The sequence below is a fragment of the Colias eurytheme genome, chromosome 16, assembly GCF_061535395.1.
Source record: "Colias eurytheme isolate Ceu_HAF_F1 chromosome 16, ilColEury1 Martin Lab GWU primary, whole genome shotgun sequence".
Taxonomy (NCBI): Eukaryota; Metazoa; Arthropoda; class Insecta; order Lepidoptera; family Pieridae; genus Colias; species Colias eurytheme.
Window position 1 is genome coordinate 2,689,423 of NC_142995.1, and position 26,891 is coordinate 2,716,313.

Consider the following 26,891-nt stretch of genomic DNA (forward strand, 5'->3'; position numbering starts at 1 on the left):
CCGTGTTTTGTATCGTTGTTCGGATCAATTTAAATTTATGTTGCATAAAATATAAAACGCTATTACAATAGCACTACATATTTTAAAATTTTAATAATCGTCCTTCCATGAATATTTTGTAGGTTTCCAATATCTCTTTAAAATCTCTTTAAAAAATTTCTAGTTCACGGAGTTTTAAAATACCTACAGTAAAAACTTTAAAAGTAAAGCAATTTTAAAATCATAAATATTTTTTGTTTTATAGCAATGATGAAAATTGCACCGACTTGCACTTTATTATTATTTTTTTACTAGCGGTCCGCCCCGGCTTCGCCCGTGATACATATTTACGTTTTCTCTACATAAGAACCATCCTCGTACTTCAAGGAATACAATAAAAAAAGAATTATCGAAATCGGTTCAGCCGTTCTCGAGTTAAGCGCTTACCAACACATTTTGCGATTCATTTTTATATATAACTAGCAGTCCGCCCCGGCTTCGCCCGTGGTACATAATATTTACGTTTTCTCTACATAAAAACCATCCTCGTACTTCAAGGAATATAATAAAAAAAGAATTATCGAAATCGGTTCAGCCGTTCTCGAGTTATGCGCTTACCAACACATTTTGCGATTCATTTTTATATATAAGACTAGCGGTCCGCCCCGGCTTCGCCCGTGGTACATGTTTATGTTTTCTCTACATAAGAACCATCCTCGTACTTCAAGGAATATAATAAAAAAAGAATTATCGAAATCGGTTCAGCCGTTCTCGAGTTATGCGCTTACCAATACATTTTGCGATTCATTTTTATATATAAGAAGAAGAAGATAAATAATTTTTTGTAGCAATTAAACCTTTGTACGAAAATTAAACTATAGTTATTACCTACGATGATTGGTATCACGACTTCCGCCTGCAATAATTAATAAAACACTAAGATAATATTATTTCTGCCTATTTCTTATCTGCAGTTGTAAATCAACTTTTACTATAAATGACTCGTGTCATCAAGATGAATTCACCATTTTGATCCGCCATAATGTTCATTGAACTAAAAAGCCGCCGTAAATTTCACAATGCGACGGCAACTTTAGCGAAATTTCATAATTGTTAGAGTTATGCAACTCCACGGATGCTCTGTTCTGTTTGTGGATGTAATTTATACTAATTGTTTGTTGTGTGGTAAGTGTAATGGAGCGTTATTAGTTCATCAAAATATTCATCGTTTAGATTTTAGTACAATTTAATATAAAATGTATGATGGGTGTTTGATAAACAAAATGGGGAATTAAAAGTAAACAACTTTCAATGCAAAACGTTTTACAGAATTTAACTTTTATACTTTAAATCGTATTTCCATGGGGTTCAAATAAAACTAATAAATTTTCTTGTTCGCAAACAAAAATTTTAATTTAACTTATAACTTTTGCACCAACTGTAAACTAAGTATTCAAAATTGTTATTATCATAGAATCACTATCATTTATCATTTACAATGATCCAATAACATCTCAAAATATAGATATTAAGTCTTAACTGTAATAATTAACCAAACACTACAAGCTTTTATCACAAAAGTTATAACTAACACGGAAATAATTTCACTCACAACTGTACTGTATACTATGTACATAACAGAAACTTCGCAATCATACAAGTACCAACAAATTAAATAACCTAAGAGACATTTATAGAACTGCCTTTTAACGTGTCTCAACAGTATTTATTTGAAGTCGTTAGCCCGGAAAAGTAACTTAACCCTAGAACACTAACCTTATTTTTCACCGTTTAATTCTAACCTTCGTCGCTTCGACTACGCTTTTTATTGGAGGGGATTAAGGGGTTTAATTAAAACAATATATTTGTAGTTATGTTTTTATTTTAAGGACAATGTATTAATCTACATATAAAAATATTAAAATACTTATATTACCATATTTTTTATTCAAACAGTCATCAAAATGAGATCATAGTTTACATGCTTTATGAAAGTTCTTAAAATTTTTGAAAAATTCGTACACATAATATATACCACTAAATTGCTCGAAATAAACTTTTAATTGTAAAAATAATATCTGAAAAATTAATAAAAAATATAATTTTGATAATAGCTTAGGATCTAAAACATTTGTGACACACATCAAGTTTGTGTACCGCACACAACGATTTTTTGCACTTAGTGCACCTATTTTTAGTCTACCTTTGCTTTACGGTGGGACATATAGCATATTTATGTTTCTTTTATTTTGCTGTGGAGGGACATAAGCATCATTACTTTGCTCAGTCTCATCTATAACATTCATATTACTTCTTTCTGGCATGTTTAAAATTTATGTGATTGAGTCCCGCAGAGTATCAGTAATGTCATCAGTAATTATACCTGAAAAACATGGAAGAGGATCTAAAATATCTTGAAAAAACCGTACAGGCCCTCGTGTTATGTTTCTATGTTCCTTGAAGGCCTTCTGCTTTGTGACCTTAACTATTGTGGTGACCATATGTGTTTATCTTTCCCAAGAAGAATGGTACGTGATGGTCTTATAATCAAATCACTTGGGTCAGCTGAAGTGCTACGTTTTTCGTCTTCAATGTCACGTGGGCAGATGTATTACTACATGCCTCATAATCTTGATCTGGAAATTTCTCTTTATTTACAATAGAAACTTCATCATCACCCACTCCATTTCATGCCTCATCAGCCTCAAAATGGTCTTCAGGCTCTCTCGCAGATGAATTTTCCTCATCGCTTTCGACTTCTAATAATAACACATGAATCGTATCTAAAAAATAAAATAATAGGCACCATTATAAAAGATAAAATAATGTAATTTTAACTTAACTAAATAGTACGAAAAGTTACGTTAATACTAACCTTCGTCGATGTGACGAGCCATGGTTGCTGGTACAGCGCGTGTGGACCTTCCACACACAAAGCACTACCGTCCATCGCAAGAGCAATGGGTCGGCTGAGATTAGCTGAAGTTAGAAAACCATACGGTCGCGCGCGTAAAAGTTATAGCGATTTTTTTGGTGACGCGTCGTCGAATCGACGAAGGGTAGTAATCTAGGGTTAATACGTATAACATGATGTCGGGTGAACTGGGAACTAATGGAACGGCATCGGATGGCGGGACAGGACAGTTCCTTTATTTATCGTATACAAGACAGATATTTAACGAAAGAATAGGTATTATAATAGTTAATTTTCTAATTTGCATTTATCTAACGCAATATATTCTAATCAAATCATATATCTAATCAAGAAGTTGCAACCATATTCATCTAGTAGTAATCTATTTTATGAAAAAAGCTTGTAACCAGTAGAAGGGTATGTAGAGCAAGCTATGCATCAAATTAAAATGTGCAATACTTTAATTTACTTAATTTTGTATCCTTATGTTCTTTAAGTAAATAAATTCAAGTGTAGATACTTATTTTTGAAACTTGAATTTGAATAAATAAATAAATAAATATTTCGGGACAATTTTCACACACGGCACGATCTGATCTCATACTAAGTTTTCGCTTGTGTTATGGAAACCAGATGGCTGATAAACATACATATATAATTTTAAATAAATACTTAATATAGATAATTAACACCCAGATACAGAGCAAACATCTATGTTCATCACACAAATATTTGCCCCGGGTGGAAATCGAACCCACGACCTTCGGCTTGGAAGGCAGGGCCACTAACAACTAAATCAACCGATCAGTCAAAGAAAGAACTGATTATTGTTCACAAAATTTTAGGCATTGGCTATTTCAGTTATTAATAGACATGAAATTATATTGACACAAACATTGAGTTGTTTTAATTAACGATATTATGGACTTGTGCGAAAATCAAACATCATTATCAGAATAATATGAACTACGCTATTCGATTTTGAAACCATAATTCAAACTCAAATTATGTATATTTATTTGGGATAAATGTACGTATATTGACAATTGGACCAAATGTATCAACTTGTAGCCGTTATTATTACTTGAATCTTTAATCTATAATGATGTACTGTTTTCTTTGTGGTCCATACTTATTTCTTTGAATTATTAATAAATAAATTCATTTTTTTAATTACATACTTTTAAATACTATTAATCACGAGTAAATTTCAACTCCATCACATAATATACTCGCATTTATGACCGTTGTACATAACACATTTTCACGTAATTTTCATACCTTATTATCTGTCCTTTTAACCGTCAGAAACACTAAAAAGAAAATATTCAGAAGCTGGCCACCAATGTTTCTTTTATATACAGGTAAATTCCTCTGTAAAAATATTCTCAAATAAATTCCCCGGTTAGGGTTAGCGATAGCTTTTTAAATAATTCATAAAATTACTGTCTACTGCAATTCCCTGGATTCTTTTTCAAAATTAAAATGATATTCATCCCTTATTAGACACAATATTGAAAATTTCCAAGGAAGAAAATTATTGTTCGATGAACGTTTATTTTCAAAGGGATCAGAGGCAACGGGGCGAAATTTTCCCGCGCTTTTCCGACCCGATATCATGTTGAATACGCGATACTCAATATAAATTTATGATAACATTTTCATTTTGTTAACTCTCAAATCTGAGATATTGTTAAAATGTATATAATTGATTTATATCAATAACATACATTTTTATGTTTTGTATAAACACAATGGAGAGGTTTATTGTATCTTTATTTTTATTTTCATATATTTAAACTATTTACAATCATCTTCATCATAGAGATTATAATATAGAGATATTCAGTTTAACGCATTCGTAATTATAATTATTTATAAGTTTTAAGTATTCAAGGCAAAAGAGAACGATTAAGAATAAACTCAACAAAATTTTTGTCGTACTGCAAATAGATTTTAATGAAAATGGAATAAATGATATATTATTTCATCTTGTTTCAGACTGCTACGAAAGTAGAGACGCACGCGTGTAGACACGCAACAAAGAAGACTAATTTTCATAAAAACCAGAACCAAAAAGTCATTCCTTGTGAGTATTTTTTTCTCTAATATAATATTTATTATGTTATGTGTTACAAACTCATAATTAATTCCAATATTTTTTTTTACAATATTATCGGTAAAAACTGTGAATAGACAAAGGGGATGGATTTTATAATTTTTCACTTATATTTTATCTGATTATGATTAGTTTTTTTCATGACATTGAATTAAATCTTTATCAATAACAATAATCATCCAAGTACTCAATAATACCATAGAACTATTTTCCTAGTTTATTACAATGAGTTTATTGCAAACGTATAAAACCTAATTAAATTGGAAGCCGAAAATTCCACAGGATAATTGCAAAACTTAATTATAGCGAATGCTGAATCATTTTTACTTATTTATATCATCAGCGTGTGTTAATTATAGCCAAAATTGTATTTATACAAACTTTATGAAAGTAATGAAAGTAAATAGGTTAATAAAATAGAATAAATAGAACCACTTGGCCATTAATCTTAGAATTATACTTTGAACATTTAACACCAGATTTTTGACAAGCATATGCGTTTCTTTCAATCCTTACATCTTAAATTTTTACTTCATAAAAATAATATATATATGTTATTATTTACTTACATATTATATTTTATGTACCAGAACTAGAAGAATAAATTATTCAGTAATTTCATTTCAATGTTAAGAATTATTAAAGGCGAAATTTATCACCTCCATCAAAGTTTGCGAATTATAAAAAAACAAACATGAAAAACGCTAAGGAAAAACGAAATACGAGTCGTCGCGCACCGCCGCGTTCTAAATTGAAATAAGCGCGCGAATGGAAAACATTTACTTTTTCTTGTAATCAGCAAAGAGTTTATGTTATTTGCCAGTGTCAAGTGATAAAAGAAATTGTCTCTTTGTTGCCCTATGAAATATAATCTTATTTAATGTTTCTTTTTATTACAGAATGACAATTTCAAATAATTATTTTTGTTTACAGACGACTACAACAGAGTGGTGCTACAGACAGTTGATCGAGAGCCAGACTCCGATTATATTAATGCTTCCTATATAGATGTATGTACCTAATTTATTAATATTTAGTAGGTAGAGTTATAAAATAATAAGAATGCGTTTATTAAATACGATTTTATTAAATCTTTAACTCCAAAAATGTGATTATGGTAGATTAAAATATCAGTCCGATCATATAATAAATTCAAAGAGGCTCCTAGTTCATAAGTTCATAATTTGCCAGCATTTTTATACATTCTCAAGAACCTGACACTCTATTAACTCTTTGCTTGTCGGCGCCACAAATAATCGCATCTCCATTAATTTGAGCGCCACAGAACTGGAGCAAAGATCCAAAGTATATAACGTGACTTAATATTACTCTCTCGTAGTGTCTTCATCAGTGAGTAGGGACAAAATCTCATAGTACGTGACACGAATAGTAAAAAGGACCCACCATACAGAGCGAGCAGCCTCGCGAAGCAATTGTTGCACGGCTCGGGTCTATGTGGATGTAGCTTGGCCGAGGAAAATGACAGCTCATACGTTTTCCTTGGCCAAATCACTTTTTTATTTATTGAAGTGAAAACTTCTTTAGCGGCGTTGAGCACTTTTTCTGCAATGGGTATAAAATCTTAAACTCGCGTCAGGACACGTGACCTGATCGAAAAAGCGTAAGACGGATACCATTCCAAAATATGAAACATGCTCAACGCTAATAATTAACAACGTTTTCACTTCTGCCGGCACTCCCGGAGTGCAACCCGTCTTTTTGTTATCTATAGGTGTGTTGAGAGTAAAATTTCAAGGTCGCGTCATGGCAATATAGTCACGTCATGGATTAAGGCGAGAATTTTTGTATTTTTTAATCTTGCCAAAGAAGTTTCGCTTCTGGCACGTGTGTTCGGCACACACGCTCTTTTTTATTTATTGTCAATAGGGAAGCAGTTGACCACAATCTCGTCTGATGTTAACTAAGATGTGATCCGTCCAAACTGATTCGCGTAACTTCGCGAGGCTGCTCGCTCTGTGTATACCCGGCTTATGAGATATTTAACTGGTTCTTGGCAATCTTGATATCACTGAAACCACTCCGTAGATGTTACAAAAGTATTGGTGCGTTCCGTTTTATTCGGGTCTTGTTGAAGGTCCGTAATGAGTCATGTGGGCGAACTTATAAGGTACTTGGGATTAATCGACTTGGAACCGCTTCGGTTAAGACGTGTGTTGGACGTGATTTATTTTTTTCGTCTTTTTCAAAGGACGAAGGATATAAGGTTTTGTAGAATCGTATACGAAATTGAAGACTTAACCTGTTTTTAATGCAGTCTAATCATACTTTTATGCGAATTATTATAAGAAAGAATCGATTGCAATATACAGGTTGTTTTTATTATTTTGAGAGTACAATAAAATTATTTTAATTTATTGTCATTTAAAATAATAATATGAATACTTTGTCAGTAAAAGCGCAATCACTTTAAAATATTCACAAAAATAAGAATACTTTTTCAACAGGAACTCTTTGGTTAGTCACCCTGGCTGGAAACAGATTTAATAAAAACGTTGGCGCCAGAAAATGGCTCGATTAAATACAGAACGACTGTCTTTTGTTCAATTTATTAAAATGACAGTTTCTTCGATGCATATTAATATTGGACTGCTTTTTGTCCAATTTTTGTCAATGTTTTTAGCGAGTTACTCGATTGTTAGGCGTTTTACAGTTTCAAAAATATAGGAAATGGTTTTTCATGAATTTGCTGTAAGTTTTTTGAAAATTTTAACGTTCATTGTTGTTGATAAAGTTGAACACATGAGGGAATAAAAAATATAGATTAATTTAATTTTAAATTTATTGTAATATATTAAATAATTGTTTTTGTTCACAGAGTATATTAAAACCAAACGCATACATAGTGACTCAGGGTCCAACAGAGGAGACCGTAGTATCATTTTGGCGAATGATATGGCAGGAGCGAGCCGCAGCTATTGTTATGCTGACCAAGACATTCGATTTTATAAAGGTACTTTTGTGTAGTATATTTTTTTCTAATTTCTACCAAAAATATTTTTAATGGATATCTACGTCGAAACTTAAAAGCAGATAAAACATAGAAGGTTCATACATTTCTACGAGTAGGTACCAAAAAAAGTAATACATGTTATTACATGTATAATAATATAAACCACTTATAAGTTTGGTATAATTTATAGCTCTACATTATTGGAAAACCCTATCAAATAATATATCCGGATACCGGGACATGGTCCCTAATTCAAAATCTATAATTGGTTATCCAGAACCCAAAACGAACGGTAACAGATGTCCACTAATTGTTAGCCATGTAATTAAATCGAGATTGGTTATCAGTCGCCACCCTCTATTCGATACCCGGGGGAAATAACTACTAACCTAGAAAACACCACAAAGACCTCGGGGCTTAGTTTTCAATAATAAACAGATATAATGAAGTGGAAACTCATAAGGTTATAGTACCTATATTAGTAAAACGTATCGATAGGAAATTTCCTTGGTTGCCCTTATTTTCGCTCACGGTAGTTGAATCATAAGATGGTATCTTTGACATCTAATCGTGTGTGCCCCTTTTAAAGATCGAATGCTGCTTCGGTAACCTATCCCTTTTTACTTACACACCTACACCTTTTCACTTATAATACCATTGGCGGAAATCATGAGAACGCGAGATTTTACGTAGCCAAGTGAACTTATGAATTTGGCAAGAGCATTTACGTAAACCGTGCGTACATGAAAACGGTCGAAGTAGCTCATTATACGAGCGATACAGTACACACCGCTCGCGAACACCTACCTACTACCGCGTAAATAAATTTACATACATTTAAGCGTCAAAACGACGTGAGAATTTTGACGCAAATTGTAATAACGGTGTTCCATTTGCAGCAATCCCCTTTCATCACAATTACGTTACAATTTGGGTGAACCCTTCGCAGGCTTTGGAGGAATTAGGGCTCGATTTGTTCGTAAAAACACGACGTACTTTGAAGTTTAATGGCCCTTTTTTATCTGTAACTCTGATATGTTACTTAAAAATATGAATAATATGCAATATTATTATAATAGGTAATATAAGTGAACAAATACATTGTGGTGGTGGTGGATTACAATGTGGTAGAGTTTATATAACAATGCGTGTTCTAACAAGCGTAATATAAACTTAATCTTATACGCAAATAACACGGCTTGTGAGTAATTTTAATTAACGTAAGTTAATTTAAGGATATTCTGAAGTTTCTTCTATAGGAAGTATGTATATCGATTTTCATAACGCCTCAAGCAAATATGTTGATTTTAGTCATTAAAATGTTCTTTGTTGTTTCGATGTATCTTTACTTAACGTGTATTTGAGTAAAAAACAACATTGTTATAATATTTTAGATAATAATAGCTACACATGAAATTCTAAGTTCGCAACCCTTTCTCAAATGTATTTACGTTCCATAGATAACAATATTTTTAAAGACATAGAGTAATCTCAATTATTTTCTACTTTAATAAAAATAACAGTACAGATATTTAACATCTAAATCTCGAAATTCTCTTCAATTCTTGATAACTAACTTCATAGCCTATGTTTCCTTTTACCTAACTAAGTTTCAAACATTGCAATACAACATGTTGTCACATGCACCTAAGTATAAAAATGTCCCAAGGTTGCAAACATTAGTGTTACATAAGTTTGAAATATTATCAATTTTCTCTATTTAACCGTGTCGCTGGAAGGCAATATTTTCATGGGCTATAAAACCCAATGCTGTCATAGTTTATGATAAAAATTCTCGATTTTTGGCACGAGTAACTTTATGCAACCTTTGTATTTGCTCTCTGCTGTGCTATTTACCTGTTATGTAATTTTATTTATAGTGTTTCGAACTAAAAAGGTTATAGAGCGACACAGTTAACTGGTGTGTAGAGAAGCTTCAATATATTACTTACTGTTTGAGTCACGAATTTACATGAAATTAAAACATCAACTTTGTATGTAAGTAGATCTTATAACTACATACACATGAAATTAAAACATCGTAGTAGCAATATATAAACAGTAAACAAGCATATTGCTTAGAAATTATTATATCTAATAATTTCAACTCATCTTTTATATTCGAAATAGTTAAGTATATATACCTTATATTAATAAATTCGCTATTAATAAGCGATCTTTAATCTTAAACTTTTTAAATTAAAACAATGACCTATTTGAACTCTCTCCAGCAGGAGTATTGTAATTTCAATCCAGTAATTTTTACACGATTTCTCTCTTACTATAAAAGAAACTTAGTTATTTCTATTGAATAATCTTTTTTTTTCAACCTTATAGGCACTTCTCGTTATCCCGATAAACTTCCCTATGTTTTGTTATGGAATAAACTGAATTTATAATTATATTTGACAGGTGATGTGCGTCCAATACTGGCCGGCGAGTAAAGACAAGGACGAGACATATGGCGATATAAGTGTAGGAATAGTGCAAGAGGAGGAACTAGCCAACTTTCACATACGGACGTTTCGGCTTTACAAAACGGAGAAAGACGTAAGTATACATTTTAACTATTATGAGTTGTTAGTGTAGTATTATTTGATGATGACAGTAAAATTCTTTAAAAATATAATATTTTAAAGAATAGAAAAATAATTAGTGGTGCTGTTAACTATAGCTATCTTATCAATTGGATATGTGGTCAGGAAAATCATGATACTTAAATTTTCTACTGTAGGCATCAGTTTTCTATTTATGTTTACTCATACTTATACAGCTCTACCACCGATATTAGAATACTATGCTCTACCAATTATAATTTAGAAAAATAATATAGATATTAGATATGATTGAACATAATAGTATGTCTATAAGAAAATTGAAATGAAATAAGCACATTTTAATCTACTATTCGGATTTCCATTCCTTTTCATAACAAATACACAGTTTAAATCTAAAAACTAAAACATAAAGCTAACCCACAGTCTAAAAGCGAATAGAACCTCTTATCCCGTTCCAATCGGGTTATTTCCAGGATCTTTTACAGCCCAATTACTTACAATCTCCAGGACTGAGGCATTTTCACAACAATGCAAGGTACCTAATGTTTCTATAGAATTCTCAAGAGCCCATTGTTAACTCGTTTGCTAAGGCCAATCTTTAACATAATAGCAGCGAATTGCATGTATTGACCTCACGTGCTTTCAACATGTTGAATATTCTAATAAATTTTATGTTTAATATTATTTTCGCTGAAAAAAATACTACACCTCTTTATTTTAACTTTTTTTTTTAATGAACAAAGCTGACTTTAGATGTAGACTTTCTGCATAAACGGAATAGTCAATAAAAGTTATTTTAATGTACTTATTAACGGTGGTAGTATGTCATGAAAATCGTTAACTTTAAATTGTATTAATTAATGAATAATTTATATGTAATAATTGTTCTCTATGAAAAACACAAATTTATACAAATGTAGCAATGTAAATAAACTTACAATTATTGTTCTGTATGTTTTCAATTCTTTAGAATTAATTAAAGAACTAGCGGTTTCATTTTAATCCTTAGATCATTAAGTAATGGATAACACACGCAGGCGTTTCCCCTTTTGCCGAGGTATAAGATTATTCGAATCGAAAAATCTTATGCTTTCATAAAAACTACTTGCGTAATCGATTACGAACACTCTGCGTATTCGTAAAACATCGAAAGGACGTCTGCGAGTGCTCCGCTAAAAATGCCGTTTTGCACTGTCAAGTCTTGCAGAAGCAATTCAAACATGTCGAATATTAAAAAAGATGGAATAACCTTTCATTTGTGTATATTTTTTTATTTTTTTAACGTACATTTCTAATTAAATGCAATTTCTAATAATCGTCGATGTATCGTTTAGCGATATGATCAAGACAAATAATCGAGTCATGTGTGTACTCGATCATTGATGCGGCCTCACGAGACTATCATGGAAAGAAAATATACAAATTTAATCTTAATGAACTAAGAGATAAAGTTGAATTTAAAATGCGATATTGAACCGCATTCCCCACGAGACTATAAAGCGATGTAGCGAGACTATCTTGAAGAGAAAATATACAAATTTAATCTTTATGAACTAAGCGATAAAGTTGAATTTAGAACGCGATATTGAACCGCACTCCCCACGAGACTATAAAGTGATGTAGCGAGACTATCTTGAAGAGAAATTCAAATTTAATCTTTATAAACTTAGAGATAGAGTTGAATTTAAAAACTCGTCGCTTAAAAGGTCGTAAATTTTTACGACTTTCTTAGTGACGGACTGCTTTTAACTTGAACGTCGATAAAAAAATATTTTTCTAAGTATAATTTGAAATGAGATGAGAATTAATCTTTATTATATTAAAATTTTACACAACTGCATAAAAAGGAGTATAATGTTTATTTTGTAAGTCTTGTATATATTTATTAAAATTTACGCTCGGTTACTTTTAACTGGCAGAACATTTTAATGGTACGGAACCCTTCGTGCGCGAGTCCGACTCGCATTTAGCCGTTTTTTTTTGTAATGTTAATCTTGTAACCTTTCTATTATGTAATCTATACTAATATTATAAAGCTGAAGAGTTTGTTTGTTTGTTTGTTTGTTTGAACGCGCTATTCTCGGGAACTACTGGTCCGATTTGAAAAATTCTTTCGGTGTTAGATAGCCCATTCATCGAGGAAGGTATATATCATCACGCTACGACCAACAGGAGTGGAGCCACGGGGGTGAAACCGCGCGGAGCAGCTACTTTGTTTATATGTATGTACGAATATTGCGTATATTTCAGATTTACAAAAAATCCTGCTTTAAGGCTAAGGTGGATTGAATGCTGTGGGAGAAAATCAGAATGGACACCTCGGTACAGAAATAATAAAAATTTCTGGACCGATATTTATTTTATTGAATATAATATGTGATGTGTTGAATAAATACATATTCAAATACAAACAAAATGGCGTTTTATTGTTTTTTCGTATGCATATAATAATGATGAAAACGTTACAAATGACCTGTGTAGTATTTTTTATGAATATAATATTAATGTTATTTCTAATTTCAACAAAATTATTATTTTTGTAATATCGATATGGTTACATCCCTTTAGAGCGATTGTATTATTACGTATATGTATAGAGATTTTTCTGTGTAATCGATGTATGTGTGCAAAAACATGCTAGTCTGTCCATTTTGTAATAGTTTGAGTTTGTAAAGACACAAATTATTTTTGTGAATGTGTGATTGTGTTTCAAAGTGTGAGTTACCCTCCCCGCACCAAAACCGGCAGAAAGTTTAGTTAGAACATTTGCCAGCGTGCTCCATCCATTACTTAATGATCTAAGTTTTAATCTATAGTCTATAGATCAAGACTCCAACATTCAGTTTGTAGCTTCAGTTGAAACGTAATGAAATATTTTGCAAACTTAAATAAATTGCTTTGTGAGCGCTCTATTTATTTATTGTACAAAGTAAGTTAATTAAATTTTATGTTGTAACGAAATATACTGGCGAACTTGAGTTTTTGTAAATAATATTATACTTATGGAATAAGGTATAATTAAGGTTAAGGATACAAAAGAGTTATAAGCTTTTGGTTTTTGTCTTTGTATTTTGGTCTTATAAACTAGAACTAACTTTGAAATTATTTTATCTCCTGAAATATAATAAAAATAAGTGCTTTGGTACATTAAAAATGAAAAAATACAATATATTTTCAGAATATTTATTTATTATCCAACGTTATATTACATTATCTTAAAACACATACTTATATTAAATAGAGGTAAAGTTTACGACTTTATATATTTGTACGGTATCTTCTAAGTGAGTACTTCGGGGTTACCATGGATGGTGTCATAAAGCAATATTATTTCCAGTGTGAAAAAGTGATGTCACTAGACGACCTATATAGCCATAATACTGGCTAATAGCCTCTTGGTACACGGGCTAATCGGATCATGAACCACACAACCAGAAAGCTTCTCTATTCAGAAGTGTTATAGGCTATTTTTCTTTACCCGCCGCTTGCCGATTGTCATGGCAAGCGGGTAGCTCTTATTCTTCTTCTTTTTTGTCTAAAGCGGCTAATAAAATCCTCTATTCTGTAGGTGGTGGTAGAAGAACGGTTCCTTCTACAGTTCCACTACACACAATGGCATTCACATACATGTCCCTTTGGCAATGCTCTTCTGGAGTTCAGGAGACGAGTCCGGGCTGTGGTGGGGAGACGATTGGTGTCCAGCTCTGCGACTGGACCTATGGTGGTACATTGCAAGTAAGTATTTATGTTTTTATTACAATTAAAGGGTGTTTCACTCTGATTTTCTTTTTACACAGCCTTATTTTAAGAGTCACTTAGGTTATACATTACAATGATTGTTATTTTATCATTAAATTAAATTTAATATTATTCCACTCTAATCCTGAAAAACTACTTGTGAAAATTGATTTTATAATTTAATTTTATTTATAAAACGTATATAAAAAACGGCAATATTTTATTTATAAGCAAAATATTGCCGTTATACTTATGCCTGTGTCTCAATATTTCATTTACAAGTTATAACTTGGGGTTTTTTATTTCACTAATATAATAGTGAAATAAAAAACCCCAAAATCAAAAAATGATTAATTATGAGTATATTATACTCAAGTCTTGAAGCGTAAGATTTCCCTTTGTAAATATTAATATACGTAGGTAATACGTTGGCCTATTTTTAATACATATTCGCGAACCGATTTCATTTTGATATCAATAAAATAAGAAAATATAGTGCTGAAACAATGAAACAGTTCGTAAAATAATATCCCCGAGATTGATTGTTATTACTCTTGGTAATATTATATTCAATATCTTTTATATTCAGAGTTGTACATTTTTATAACATTTCTTATAATATGAGAGAATAGCTAGTTCTTTCTTTGACTTACATTATTGGAATATTGGTACTTATCTGAAATTTTGATAGGTCAAAAGTGAAACAAAAAAATGCTAATTGAGAGCTTTTGCATGTTGTGATGTCTCTATATCCCTTTGTATGCTTAAATCTTTAAAACTACGCAACGGATTTTTATGCGGTTTTTAATCGATACAGTGATTCTCGAGGAAGGTTTTAGTATATTATAATTTATTAGGTTTCCAGACAAAGCGAGCGAAGTCGCGGGCGGAAAACTAGTAGATAGAAAAGTATAAAATGAACCCAGAAAGTTAAATTTAAATAAATATTATAAGTCAAGATTCAGATCCTATCTATCAAACGAAACTTTACGAATAAATTGCTGATGTTCAAGGCTCAAGCTCTACTTAAATATTTATATTGTTAATGAACTTGTGGTGAATTAAAACGATAATAGATTGAAGATAATCGGATAGCTAAGGGTCGGTGCCCGGTTGGGGTAACATCTCAATTTAACCCGCCTTTATGTAAGTTATTTGGCATTCAAGCAAGTTTCAAATATGCAAATGTCTATACGTTATCTATGTTATTAGATATACTATATAAAAAAACTCGTGAATGTAAAGATATACATGTATCTCATTTTGAATTACACATTCTCTTATTCAAAGAATTGAATTTTCTAACAAAAAAAATATATTTTTACATATTACCTTTCTGATATGTCTTATAGCTGAACTTAACCAAGTCTACCAAAAGAGAACAAGTAATTATCATAACTGTATAAGATAATTCTTAAAATGTACTTATAGGCAATAAGTATAAAGTTCTATCATAATGTTTTCTTTTATAGTGACGGTGGTGGTAGATCCGGGGTATATCTGGCAGTTGACGCAAATTTAGAATTGGCTGAGGAAGAAGATTGCTTTGACGTTTTTGGTTACTTGAAAAAACTGCGCCAATCACGGAAAGGACTTATTGAAAATGAGGTAATTCTAATATTTAAGTAGCTTTTATGCCTTATAAATGTATAGAGATCAATTATATAATTTTAGATAGGCATAGAAGATAATTTATGAAGCAATGATCCAATAATCTAGCAAATTATATAAGAAAATATTAATTTTCTAAGATAAACGACGTTCTTGACTTATATCTTTTAATATTACTCAAAAGATATATTAAGTAATGGACTTTTATTAAATATAGAAGCCGTGTAATGAAACTTACATGGAGAAGGAATTAGTTCCGTGAATGATGTCATGAACAGTATTCCATAAAACATCTGAAACTATTTCTTATTATAAAAATTAAATTAACCTGAAGAAATGAAACGTCGACCATAAAACCATATCGATGATACTTAGAAATTTCAATATAATTTAATTTATTTCTCAGAGAGAACTTGATTAAAATTGTAGAGAATAAATAATAATTAATTAGGAAATATATTTTTACGATTACCCGGAATTTTATCGTTATATTGCTTCCTACCACAATGCAACCGCGTCAAAGCAACCAGAGAAATATAGGATGAATATATTTTTAAACACTTTTTAAACACATGTATAAAGTAATTAATTGTTTATATTGTTTTTAAATTAACTGACGCAAGAGTAATAGGAAATTTAATCATTAATCAATACCTTAGTTTTTAAAGGACGAATACATAAGTATGTAGAAATATCTAGCCTATTTTGTCTAGAATATGTCTCTTACATAATGATAACCATGAAATTGAATACAATTTTCTTCGTTTTATTTTAAATTATAGTAAATATGATATATTTTGTGTATTAATTTGCAAGTTTTCATAATTTGCAAGTTATCCCAAGTCTCCCTGCTTCTCAAGTCTAATCGTCATAATATCAAAAGCTGAGGAACGTCTTACCGCGCCTCAGTTCGCGTAATCCGCAGTCGTTTCTCAGCGCCGCAATTATTCATGAATTAATTAATTCCATCCATATTAATCTCTTAGATAATCCGTTGAATACTATTTTCATAAAGTATATAAAGTTTGATTATCGGTACTAAATATTTTTGGTTGTTGTTTCAAAGTTTTGTAAAGTAGACACGAAATAAAATTGTTTTCTTTCAAAGCTCTAATAAAAAGCTCCTTATATGAAAATACTAGCGAATAAGTTTCACTATCAAAATAAGTCTCTACTAAAAACTCTAGTATAACTTTAAATGACTTTATGTCATTGCATTGGTTTATTTTATATCATAGAAACCTATGCGAGCTTTTGTGTGTACAATTTGATGTACACTTACTAACTTACTTTACCTTTGCCTTTCTCCCAACAAAACTTAAAAAATTACTTAAACCTTAAAAAATACTAACTTATCCATTACCAGTACCTTCCCTATTCCACTACTAACAGTGATACGTGTTTATTTCTTGGTGAAATAAATAATACTAAAAGCTTCTTTACCCCTACACCGTAGGAACACACAAATTTACACGTAGTGTGCAGGGTATCCTGGTTCCCAGTTTCAGATCTCTCCTAACATCAACATTCTATTTTCTAAATCATTTCATAGTTACTTATGTAGATTGTAGGCAACGTACATACTTTCATTTCTCCCCTACCTAAAACTACCTAAAACTAAACACATAAATTTTCACTCTAGGAACAATACAAATTCGTATACGACACGCTAGAGGAACACGTAGTGTGTGGGGTCTCCTGGTTCCCAGTATCAGATCTCTCTCAACGTCTCAAACAGAAGTCCCAAAGAGACCCGGTGACCAAACTCAACGAGTACCAAAAGGAATATCAGCAGATTTGCAAGCAAACCCCCAGATTTACGATTGGAGATTGCGCGGGAGGCCATAGAGGGGATAATAGAGAGAAGAATAGGGATGTTCTTGTTGTTCCACGTAAGATTTGTTCTTAAATTGCTTTATTAATGAAATGTTATAAGTTTTTTTGTGTAATATTTCTTGTAATATCAAAGGAAGAGGGAGATGTTCTACCACAAACATTTAAATGCTTTTTATGTTGTCTTTATGACAACTGTAGAAATTGTTAGTGAATAAATATTTTTGATTTTTATTTGATTTAAGTTTTTTTATTTAAAAATTAATTTAAATTTAAATTTTATTTTGGAAAGTAGCATTAATTATTGTGTTATACACAATAAGGTTTATCTCTATTATACAACTTTGAGTGATAAAACTTTTAATTTTGTAAAGTGATACTTGTGTTTTGAACCATTATAATAATATGCTATATTAATATGTTTAATGTTTATGCCTTGTGATACGATACTTTTATTATGAAAAATCATACGTTTTGATAGATATCAATAAATTCGAGAAGAACGCTTTGCTTTATGTTTTTAAAGTTACCCGAAAAATGCTAACGATCTCTCTGCTCAAAGTGAATTCAAAAACTATCAAGTCAAATTTGGTTTCATAAATACTCAATAGTATGAACCCAATAATTGATAGCTTTTTCTCGTGACTTTGATACTACTATTTACTTCACATGCACGTCAGCGTTGTGTATTTTATTTTTAGTTTCAATAAAAATGATCATGTTAGCATGTTTCGGATAAAATTTATTCGATGTGAGAATGAAATTACTTTATAAACTTGCTATATGAAACTTGTTTGTGATTTTTAATTAAACTAAAAGCACATTATGCGTTCATCAAAGAGATCCCATTTAATTATTAAAGTTAAAAGAGAAAGTACAGATAATTTTTATGCATGGATACACTTTTAATAGTTGTATTTAATTTCAGCTGATAATTTTCGTCCATACTTAACATCATTTCAAGGGAATAGTTTTACGGATTATATCAACGCAGTATTCGTGGATGTAAGTATTTTAACATTTTTGTCCTGTTTTGTACGAATGATACATTCATTGCTAATTATAAACTGAAAAAAATCTAATTTTTTACTTATAATTAGATAACTAGCTGCCAGATGATGTATTGACAATATATTGTATTTTTGCAAGCAAATTACTATTTCTTAATTAGTCACTAACCAATACTCAACCAGATACAAAATTGATAATTAAACGAAAACACAAATAATATGGTTTATTATATTTCCAAAATTATAATACAGGGTGTCCCACTATTGGTATACTAAGCGCGAAGGGACTTGTAGTTTTGCATACACTGATCAGGTAAAAAATATTTAAACAACAAAATTACGTCAAAAATTTTTTGCTAAATTTTTCCTGAAAATCCATGTTTTCTTCTCTAGCTTCGCGCAGGAGGCATATACCGCTTCTCTAATGTGAGCATTTTGTCTATGAAAACATAATCCTAAACGATAGCTCACGTGCTGGTGGCCAAGTTGGGTGGGTTGCTTGTTATGGGTGTACACATAGTTTTAACTTTTAAGAATTCATCTATTTGAAAAAAAAATGCGTCTGGAATTTTATAAGTATTTTTTACGTACTCAGCGTATGCCAAACTATAACCTCCTTTGAGCTTAGTATACCAACAGTGGGACACCCATTATATAAAATTCTACTAGCACAATATTTGTTGACGCGTAAATCTAGGCTGGTTATGCGGTACACCATCTTTGTTGTCTCAAAGCCAATGTTACGTTTGCATTGGTATCATAATTGGATGTTAATTATACATTTATATACAGGGTGTCCCAAAAAGTAGTGATGAACGGAAGCTGGGAGGTAGAGGACCTAGAGGGCTATCCGAATCACCCCCATGTATGTTATGCGATTTTTCGTATTTTCGGAGTTATGACGTTTTTTTCAATTTTTCACCTATCGCCGAGTACGATGATATTTTCACTCATGGTGACGTCAATTGTTGCGCTAGATGCTTGATTTTTTTTGTTTGCTAAGCTGAAAAATAGGCCAATTCAGTATGGTAACATTTACTATCGTTAGATCTTCGAATGGAATAAAAAAAAGAATTAAATGCCAAGAAAGATAAAATTACCCAGTATGTTCACCACTTCAAGGGCCCGTAAAAAAATAAAATCACATAAAAAAACGTGCCCGGGTGACGTATCTATACTTTAAAAAAATCATTGCAAGCGTTCCTACAGCTACATGATATTTCATAGCGTTACATCTGGCCATCGTGAAAGGCCATAAGCAGCCTTTCACGATACTTCTGAATGAATTCATATACCTACTTGATTTTGGACATTATAAATAAGCATATAGTTTAGTAAAATATGACCATCACGTAATATAACTCTCTGCTACGCACAACTGTAAGCCAAATGTCACTTATTGAAAATCTGTGCCGTCGCCAGCGACAGGCACAGATTTTCACACAGAGATTTTCACACAGAGATTTTCACACAGAGATTTATACACAGAGATTTTCACACAGAGATTTTCACACAGAGATTTTCACACAGAGATTTTCACACAGATGTTTTCACACAGAGATTTTCACACAGAGATTTTCACAGAGATTTTCACACAGAGATTTTCACACAGAGATTTTCATACCGAGATTTAAACAGAGATTTTCACACAGAGATTTTCACACAGAGATTTTCACATAGAGATTTTCACACAGAGATTTTCACACAGAGATTTTCACACAGATGTTTTCACACAGAGATTTTCACACAGAGATTTTCACAGAGATTTTCACACAGAGATTTTCAAACAGAGATTTTCATACCGAGATTTAAACAGAGATTTTCACTAATAGATTTTCACACAGAGATTCTCACACAGAGATTTTCACACGGAGATTTTCACACGGAGATTTTCACACAGAGATTTTCACACCGAGATTTAAACAGAGATTTTCACTAATAGATTTTCACACAGAGATTCTCACACAGAGATTTTCAGGCAGGTTTGCTAAGCTGAAAGATAGGCCAATTCAGTATGGTAATATTTACTTTCGTTAGATCTTCGAATGGAATAAAAAAAAGAATTTCCGTTCATCACTACTTTTTGGGACACCCTGTATAGGTATAATAAATAATAATATTTGTAAAAGGATTTAATATTATTATGTCAGGATAAATTACATTACCAAGACCATACATAAGTATGGTCTTGGAACTCGAAGGTAATTTTTGTATCATGGTGGAATTTTATAATGCTACCCGGGGGATAATTAGTATACTCTTAATATTGTGGATAAAAAATTACAAGGAATAAATCCAGATAAAACTTCATTCGAAGAATTCCCTTTTTTGTATATTTAAATTTTTTATTTCTTCCGCAAAGTAAAAAATTAGATAAGGATTAAGGAAAATTCCATTTTTACTCTTATAAATATGATAAAGAACTCCAGCAAAACAGTCAACAGAAAGCAACTAATGTACTTGTTATACTCTTAATAATTTTGCATATTTGTTGTATAATTCCTTAAAAGATTGTATTCTCATTTAAACATAATTATTTCTTGTTTTTACCCTATAATCCTTAACCAAATGAAACTCCAGGGTTACACAAAACCTCGAGAATACATAGTGACAGAGTGGCCGTTAATTCGGACTCAAGGCGAGTTCTGGTCCCTCGTGTACGACTACGAGTGCGCGGCGGTAGTCGTGCTCTGTGTTCCACCTAAAAACTCGGTAAGTTTTGTAGCTTTTTGTACTGTATTTATATAATGTTTAGGTCTTTTTCAGGTTATTTTGGATTTTTGTTTGGATTATTTTTGTATGATGACTCTACATTAATGAAAATAAGGGGATATTGTCGAATGAATCGATTAGTAAAAGGATTTTCTAGAAACTTCAATATTAAACTTGCGTTTTGTTTTTGTAGTTAAATTCTTTTGCATTAATCGATTAGTAAAATATTTTCTAGATAGTTTATTTTCTTAAAGGTAATACCTACCCATATTGCGTCACACATAAAGATTTTTTAATTTTGTATTTTTTTTAGAAAATAATAAAACTTTGTCTCTATTTTCCTTAATATTAAAGTCGCTAGAGTTAACTACTAAAGGCATTACAGTACTTCTAAATCCAGACAATGAACCCTTGTCCTGATGACCTTCACATTTTATTAAGACGAAAATTGATGAGGTCAATAACTTGCGCCATCATTTATCAAGTAACTTCGGCTCACGGATTGTTTTCGTTTCAGCAACAATTCCCGCCTTTCTGGCCAGAAGGGCGCCACTCCAAGAAATACGGGCCCGTGTTCACAATAGATCACGTTTCTCATAATCATTATACGAACATTAAAACGTGGATTTTCAGGATTAATAAGAAGGTTAGTTAAAGTTGTTTGTGTTTATTTTCTTAATGTGTATGAATTTATATGATTTAAAAGGGAAAGGAACCTACAGCTCTTCCTTTGGAAATTGCTATCCGATGTTAGAGTAAATAATTATTCCATACATAGTAAAAACAAGACCAATTTGATACAGTCTTGAACAGTTATCACTAGACATCGGATTATATGCATTTGCATGTTTGCATATGCAAATGCATAAAACTCTCTAATTACGGCGTTAGTGCATATTTTAGCCTTTTTCCCCAATCGTGCATATTTCGTTAGTAGCGGGAGCGGGAGGCATGTGTGACAGTGACGTGTAAGCGCGAGCGCAGTGGCTGACTCAAGACCTGAAGAGCATTGATGCCTACATCAACGGCACAGGTCGGGCCCTGCCTGTACAGATTATGAAAAATGAAAGAAATGGCGTTTTAAATTTTAAATTCCAATGACATCGGTTGATGTTGAGAAGTCGTTCTCGGCGTAAAAATTGATACTGGGTGAAAATAATAAAAAATTTGCGTTAGAAAATTTGGAAAAATGCTTAATTGTATATTGCCTTAAAAACTATATTTAATTTTAAGAGAATTTGGCTGTTTTTGAACAATATTTGATTAAAATAAATAAAAATAATATAGGTTTTTTTATTTTGTATTGTGCATATTTTAGGCATATTTGTCGTTTTTAGTGCATATTTCGGCCTTTTTTAGTGCATATTTGCATGCATATTTTGGCATTTTGTTAGTGCATAATCCGATGTCTAGTTATCACACTCGACTATTTAGAAAATTTTAAGTTCGAGTTAAACTAAAGCCTACATTTTTTTATTTTTGGCTCTATTATTATCTAAATTACATCATACGTTAACTTTTTTAAATCAAATTAAATTCCATTTAGTCAATAGTTGCTTTAAAAAAATTACATTGATAAAATGAGTAGAAAAAGTGAAGGAAATTGATGCTACACACGTCTCTGAATTTGATAGATGGTCGGAATATGTCTTAGAATTATTAGTATTGTACTCTGCTGAAAAGTTTCCACCATTTATTTCGTCGGCTTGGTACAATAATTCTGCTTGTTTTTCTTCATATACATCCAAATCCTTCATTTATTTTCATTAAATATAAAGAATCTATAACAGTATATTACAAGGCCTACGCGATTGTCAAAACCTTTTTTCTCTCATGACTGTATGTTCCAATCTTATCAATTATCTTCATTTATCTAATGAAAGCAGAAAAGGCATCCCCAAAGACATTTAGAACCGACACAGACTACCCACCACTTTTAAATTACGTTATGAAAGCCTCAAAGACATTATAATTTATAGTTAAACCTCAAAAAAATATTTTTGCATAATAATAAAACTCCCCAAAACAGATCGTATCCCTAACGGAGCTAATGGCGGGAGTGAAAGCACCACCAAAGACAGTGCAACTGTTCCAACTGACGTGCTGGCCGATGGGCCACAAGGTGCCATCGTCCACCAACTCGCTGGTCGAGCTCATGAACATGGTGGAGCGCTGGCGACAGCGGACTGACTACGGGCCCGTGTGTGTGGTGTCGCCGTAAGTATATAGCTTATCAAATTGAAGGAAATACAGGTGACAGAATTGTTAATTGTGTATTTTGTTGAGTAAAAGCCTTTTCCAATTCAAACCCACTCTATTTCACGTAAAATAAGTTTTTCCTGCCTGCGACAGACAGTACAGTCTATGTATAAAATATATGTATATTTAACGACTTGTCGTATTTTTATATGATTAGTGTCAATAGATTCTTCTTAGTCGTAGAAATTGCACTGGGTGAATGAAAATGGTAAAATTTTCTTTTTGTAATTTTTCATTTTGTTTTTTAATAAACACATACATCATGATTATTCAAACTATCTTACATTTCAAGAACCAAGTAGAACATTATAAGAAGAATTGTTTTGACAGGGACGGTCGCAGCCGCGCCGGCGTGTACTGCGCGGCGAACGCGTGCATCGAGCAGGTGATACAGCACGGCGAGGTCGATGTGTTCCAAGCTGTTAAGACCGTGCGCAGGCACCGGCCGCAGCTCGTCGAGAACATGGTAATGTTGAGAGACAGGGACGTATATCTGAAAATACATATGTGGTGTGGTTTGAATAAACAGTTTAGTCAAGATTGAAACTTCTTTTCATTTTGGATATATATATCCAAAATTAATTTTTATTTTGAAGTTAGGCTTTGAAAGGAACAGTTTTGAAATGTATATTATCTGTTTCCGTAGAATAAAAACATTTATCTTCTACAGACGGAATACAAATACTGCTATGACCTCGTGCTGCACTACGTGCTGCACTATTTAAACAAGGACATGAACGAGAAGAAGTGAGAGTGCGAGCTGAAGGACGAGCTCTGGTTCATAGAGTTCGGGCGCGGGCCGGCGCTGCCCGCCACGCCGGAGGAGCGCAGCCCGCCGCGCGCGCGCCCCCGCCGCGGGCTCTCGCTGGAGCGGCCGCGCGCCCCGCCCCCCGCGCCGCCGCCCCGCGCGCGCCCGCCGCTGCGCCGCTCGCTGCGCCTCGAGCCCGACGACAGCGCGGACGAGCGCCGCCGCGTGTTCGGCCGCGGCCCGCGCGCGCCCTCCTTCGACGAGGGCGACGCCAGCGACCCCGAGTGCGAGTGCGCCGCGCCCGCGCCCCGCGAGTACGAACCGGAGCTCGCCTCTCCGCCCGACCCCGCGCGCCCCCGCGGCGCCTCCGCCGACCGCGTGCTCGAGCGCGACGCGCCCCCGCGCGGCCCCGCGCGCGCCCACTCGCAGGGCGTGTTCGAGCGCCGCCTGCCCAAGATATACAAGCTGGGGCTCATCGACCGATCGAAACGCGCCAGCTCCAGCGCGCTGTACGAGCGAGTCGACAGGTCGCCCACTGAAGCGTTCTACAATGCGACTGGCTCGACGCGCCTCAGTTCTCAGGAGCTATTCGAGAAGTTCTGTTCGGAAGATTTCACTTCACTTTACGGTAGAGAAGAATACAGACCGCGGCGCCCGCCGCATTCAAAATCTACGGGTAGCAGTGGTTCCGATGTAAGACATGAAAGGACTTGCTGTCGACGTATTCCGTGCGGTTCCCAGCCGGCTCTAGCTAGACGGCACAATTACCAAACTCCGCGTTCCGATCGCTCGACAGATTCAGATGACACTTCGCCGGGCAGGACAAATATGCGTATTCCGTTAGAAGTGCACTCTCAACGTTCTGAAGATTGTTCGCGATCAGCTCCGTTGCTGAGTCCAGACAAATTTGAGGCGCGTTTTACTTTCGATATTTCTGAACGCAGTGAAGTTACATCTAATCGTGACGAAACTCCTTCGGACGCTACTGAAACGCGTAATCTTACGTTATATGAAGAGCCGCATTCGGATCGGACTAGTATATGTGAATTGTACGATGCGGCTTTTTCATCACACAGACCGTCGTTCAAACGGGACGGTTCACGTAAGCGCGGTGGACCGTTCGATTTGAGCAATCTAGACTTTCGCGCGATAGATGATGAGAGTCCTCGCGCCAGTCGCCGCACCTCCCAGCGCAGTATGGACGACACGATGCGTCAGACGTCCGAGTCTCGCAGCTGGGCGTCTGACTCGGTGTTTGCGACCCCGGAGCGACGGGCGTTCACCACCACCACGTCGCCATCGTCGACCGACACTCGCAAATACCTCACGGCGCAAGGCGACTCAGAGCGGGCCGAGTCCGCCGCTGCAGATTCTACACTGGCTGAAACTACAGCCGCTGATGAGGTGCCGAGCGTGATAGAGCGCTCCGAATACGCGTTAGCTCTTACACTAGGTAGGATAGATTTAGATGGTTCAGAGCGGCCGGCGTCGACGCCGTCCCTGGTGCGGATAGCGAGCCGCCCCTCGATGTTGAAGCTGGCGCCGATCGAGGCGGAGAGCGCGGGGGAGGGGTTGGCGGGGGCAGGGGCCAGTCCAGCGGGTGCGGGCGGGGGGGCGCGCGGGCGGCGCGGGGCGAGCGAGCCGCGGCGTGGGGCACGCTGCTTCCCGCTCTGATGCCGCGCGGCGGCGCCCGCCCCGCGCCGCAGCCCCAACGCCGTGCCTTCTCGCCTCCGCCCCGGCGCGGCCCTCACGCTGGCCCCTAGCGAGTCCCTAGGCCTAGCGTGACGACACCCCGCGCCTGTACAATAATTATGTGCACAGCGCGAGGACCGAGCGGCGCCCGGCGAGCCCCTTCGCCTATCACCAACGGTAACTGCCAAACTTTTAGCGTAATTTCTTCGACTAATTATTGTAAGGTATCGTGACGCAGTAGGCTGTGCCTCGACACGTGCGTAGAGCGTAGATTCTAAATTTGTTAGATAGCGATCCCGAGGCTGTGGCGAACGCCTCGCAGTCCACGACTGACACAGGGTCCTCATGTAGCTGAATACATTAATTATCCTTAGCCAGTGATGGATTTAGAGATTCAATACGATTGTTCATTAAAATTTTTCATTAACTTAATAAATTAACATCAATCTTATAATAAAATAAAAACACACCGGCAGTGACTGAACAAAACTTTCATACATTTTACGAGCAAAATAAATCTATAACTTTAAGTCATCGAGTAGATAGAATATAATAATAAACAAAACAATAATGTTAATTCAGAATCTCTAAATCTGGTACTGGTTATTTACAATCATTAGCTTAGTTTTCACTCGATTCACATCATAATTCAAGTATTTGCGTATGTATCATATAATTTTAAGAGCTTCATCCATCGTCGCATCCCCTAGTTGATCATTTATAAAAGTTTTGACCAAAGAGATTATT

General features: G+C 34.1%; 1 protein-coding gene across 1 annotated transcript in view; it reads left to right on the forward strand.

Moving 5' to 3' along the window:
• The window catches only part of Ptp36E (protein tyrosine phosphatase 36E), an 82,104-nt gene extending 55,978 nt beyond the window's left edge, over positions 1-26,126 (forward strand). Inside the window, exons 4-16 of the mRNA XM_090111123.1 lie at positions 4,895-4,982; positions 5,946-6,022; positions 7,849-7,983; positions 10,396-10,533; positions 14,110-14,276; positions 15,752-15,887; positions 17,533-17,782; positions 18,652-18,728; positions 21,314-21,445; positions 21,963-22,091; positions 23,475-23,662; positions 24,035-24,219; positions 24,490-26,126. Of these exons, the coding sequence (XP_089967249.1) occupies positions 4,895-4,982; positions 5,946-6,022; positions 7,849-7,983; positions 10,396-10,533; positions 14,110-14,276; positions 15,752-15,887; positions 17,533-17,782; positions 18,652-18,728; positions 21,314-21,445; positions 21,963-22,091; positions 23,475-23,662; positions 24,035-24,219; positions 24,490-26,126 (3,339 nt within the window). The remainder of the gene's footprint in view (positions 1-4,894; positions 4,983-5,945; positions 6,023-7,848; positions 7,984-10,395; positions 10,534-14,109; positions 14,277-15,751; positions 15,888-17,532; positions 17,783-18,651; positions 18,729-21,313; positions 21,446-21,962; positions 22,092-23,474; positions 23,663-24,034; positions 24,220-24,489) is intronic.
• The last annotated feature ends 765 nt before the right edge of the window (positions 26,127-26,891 follow it).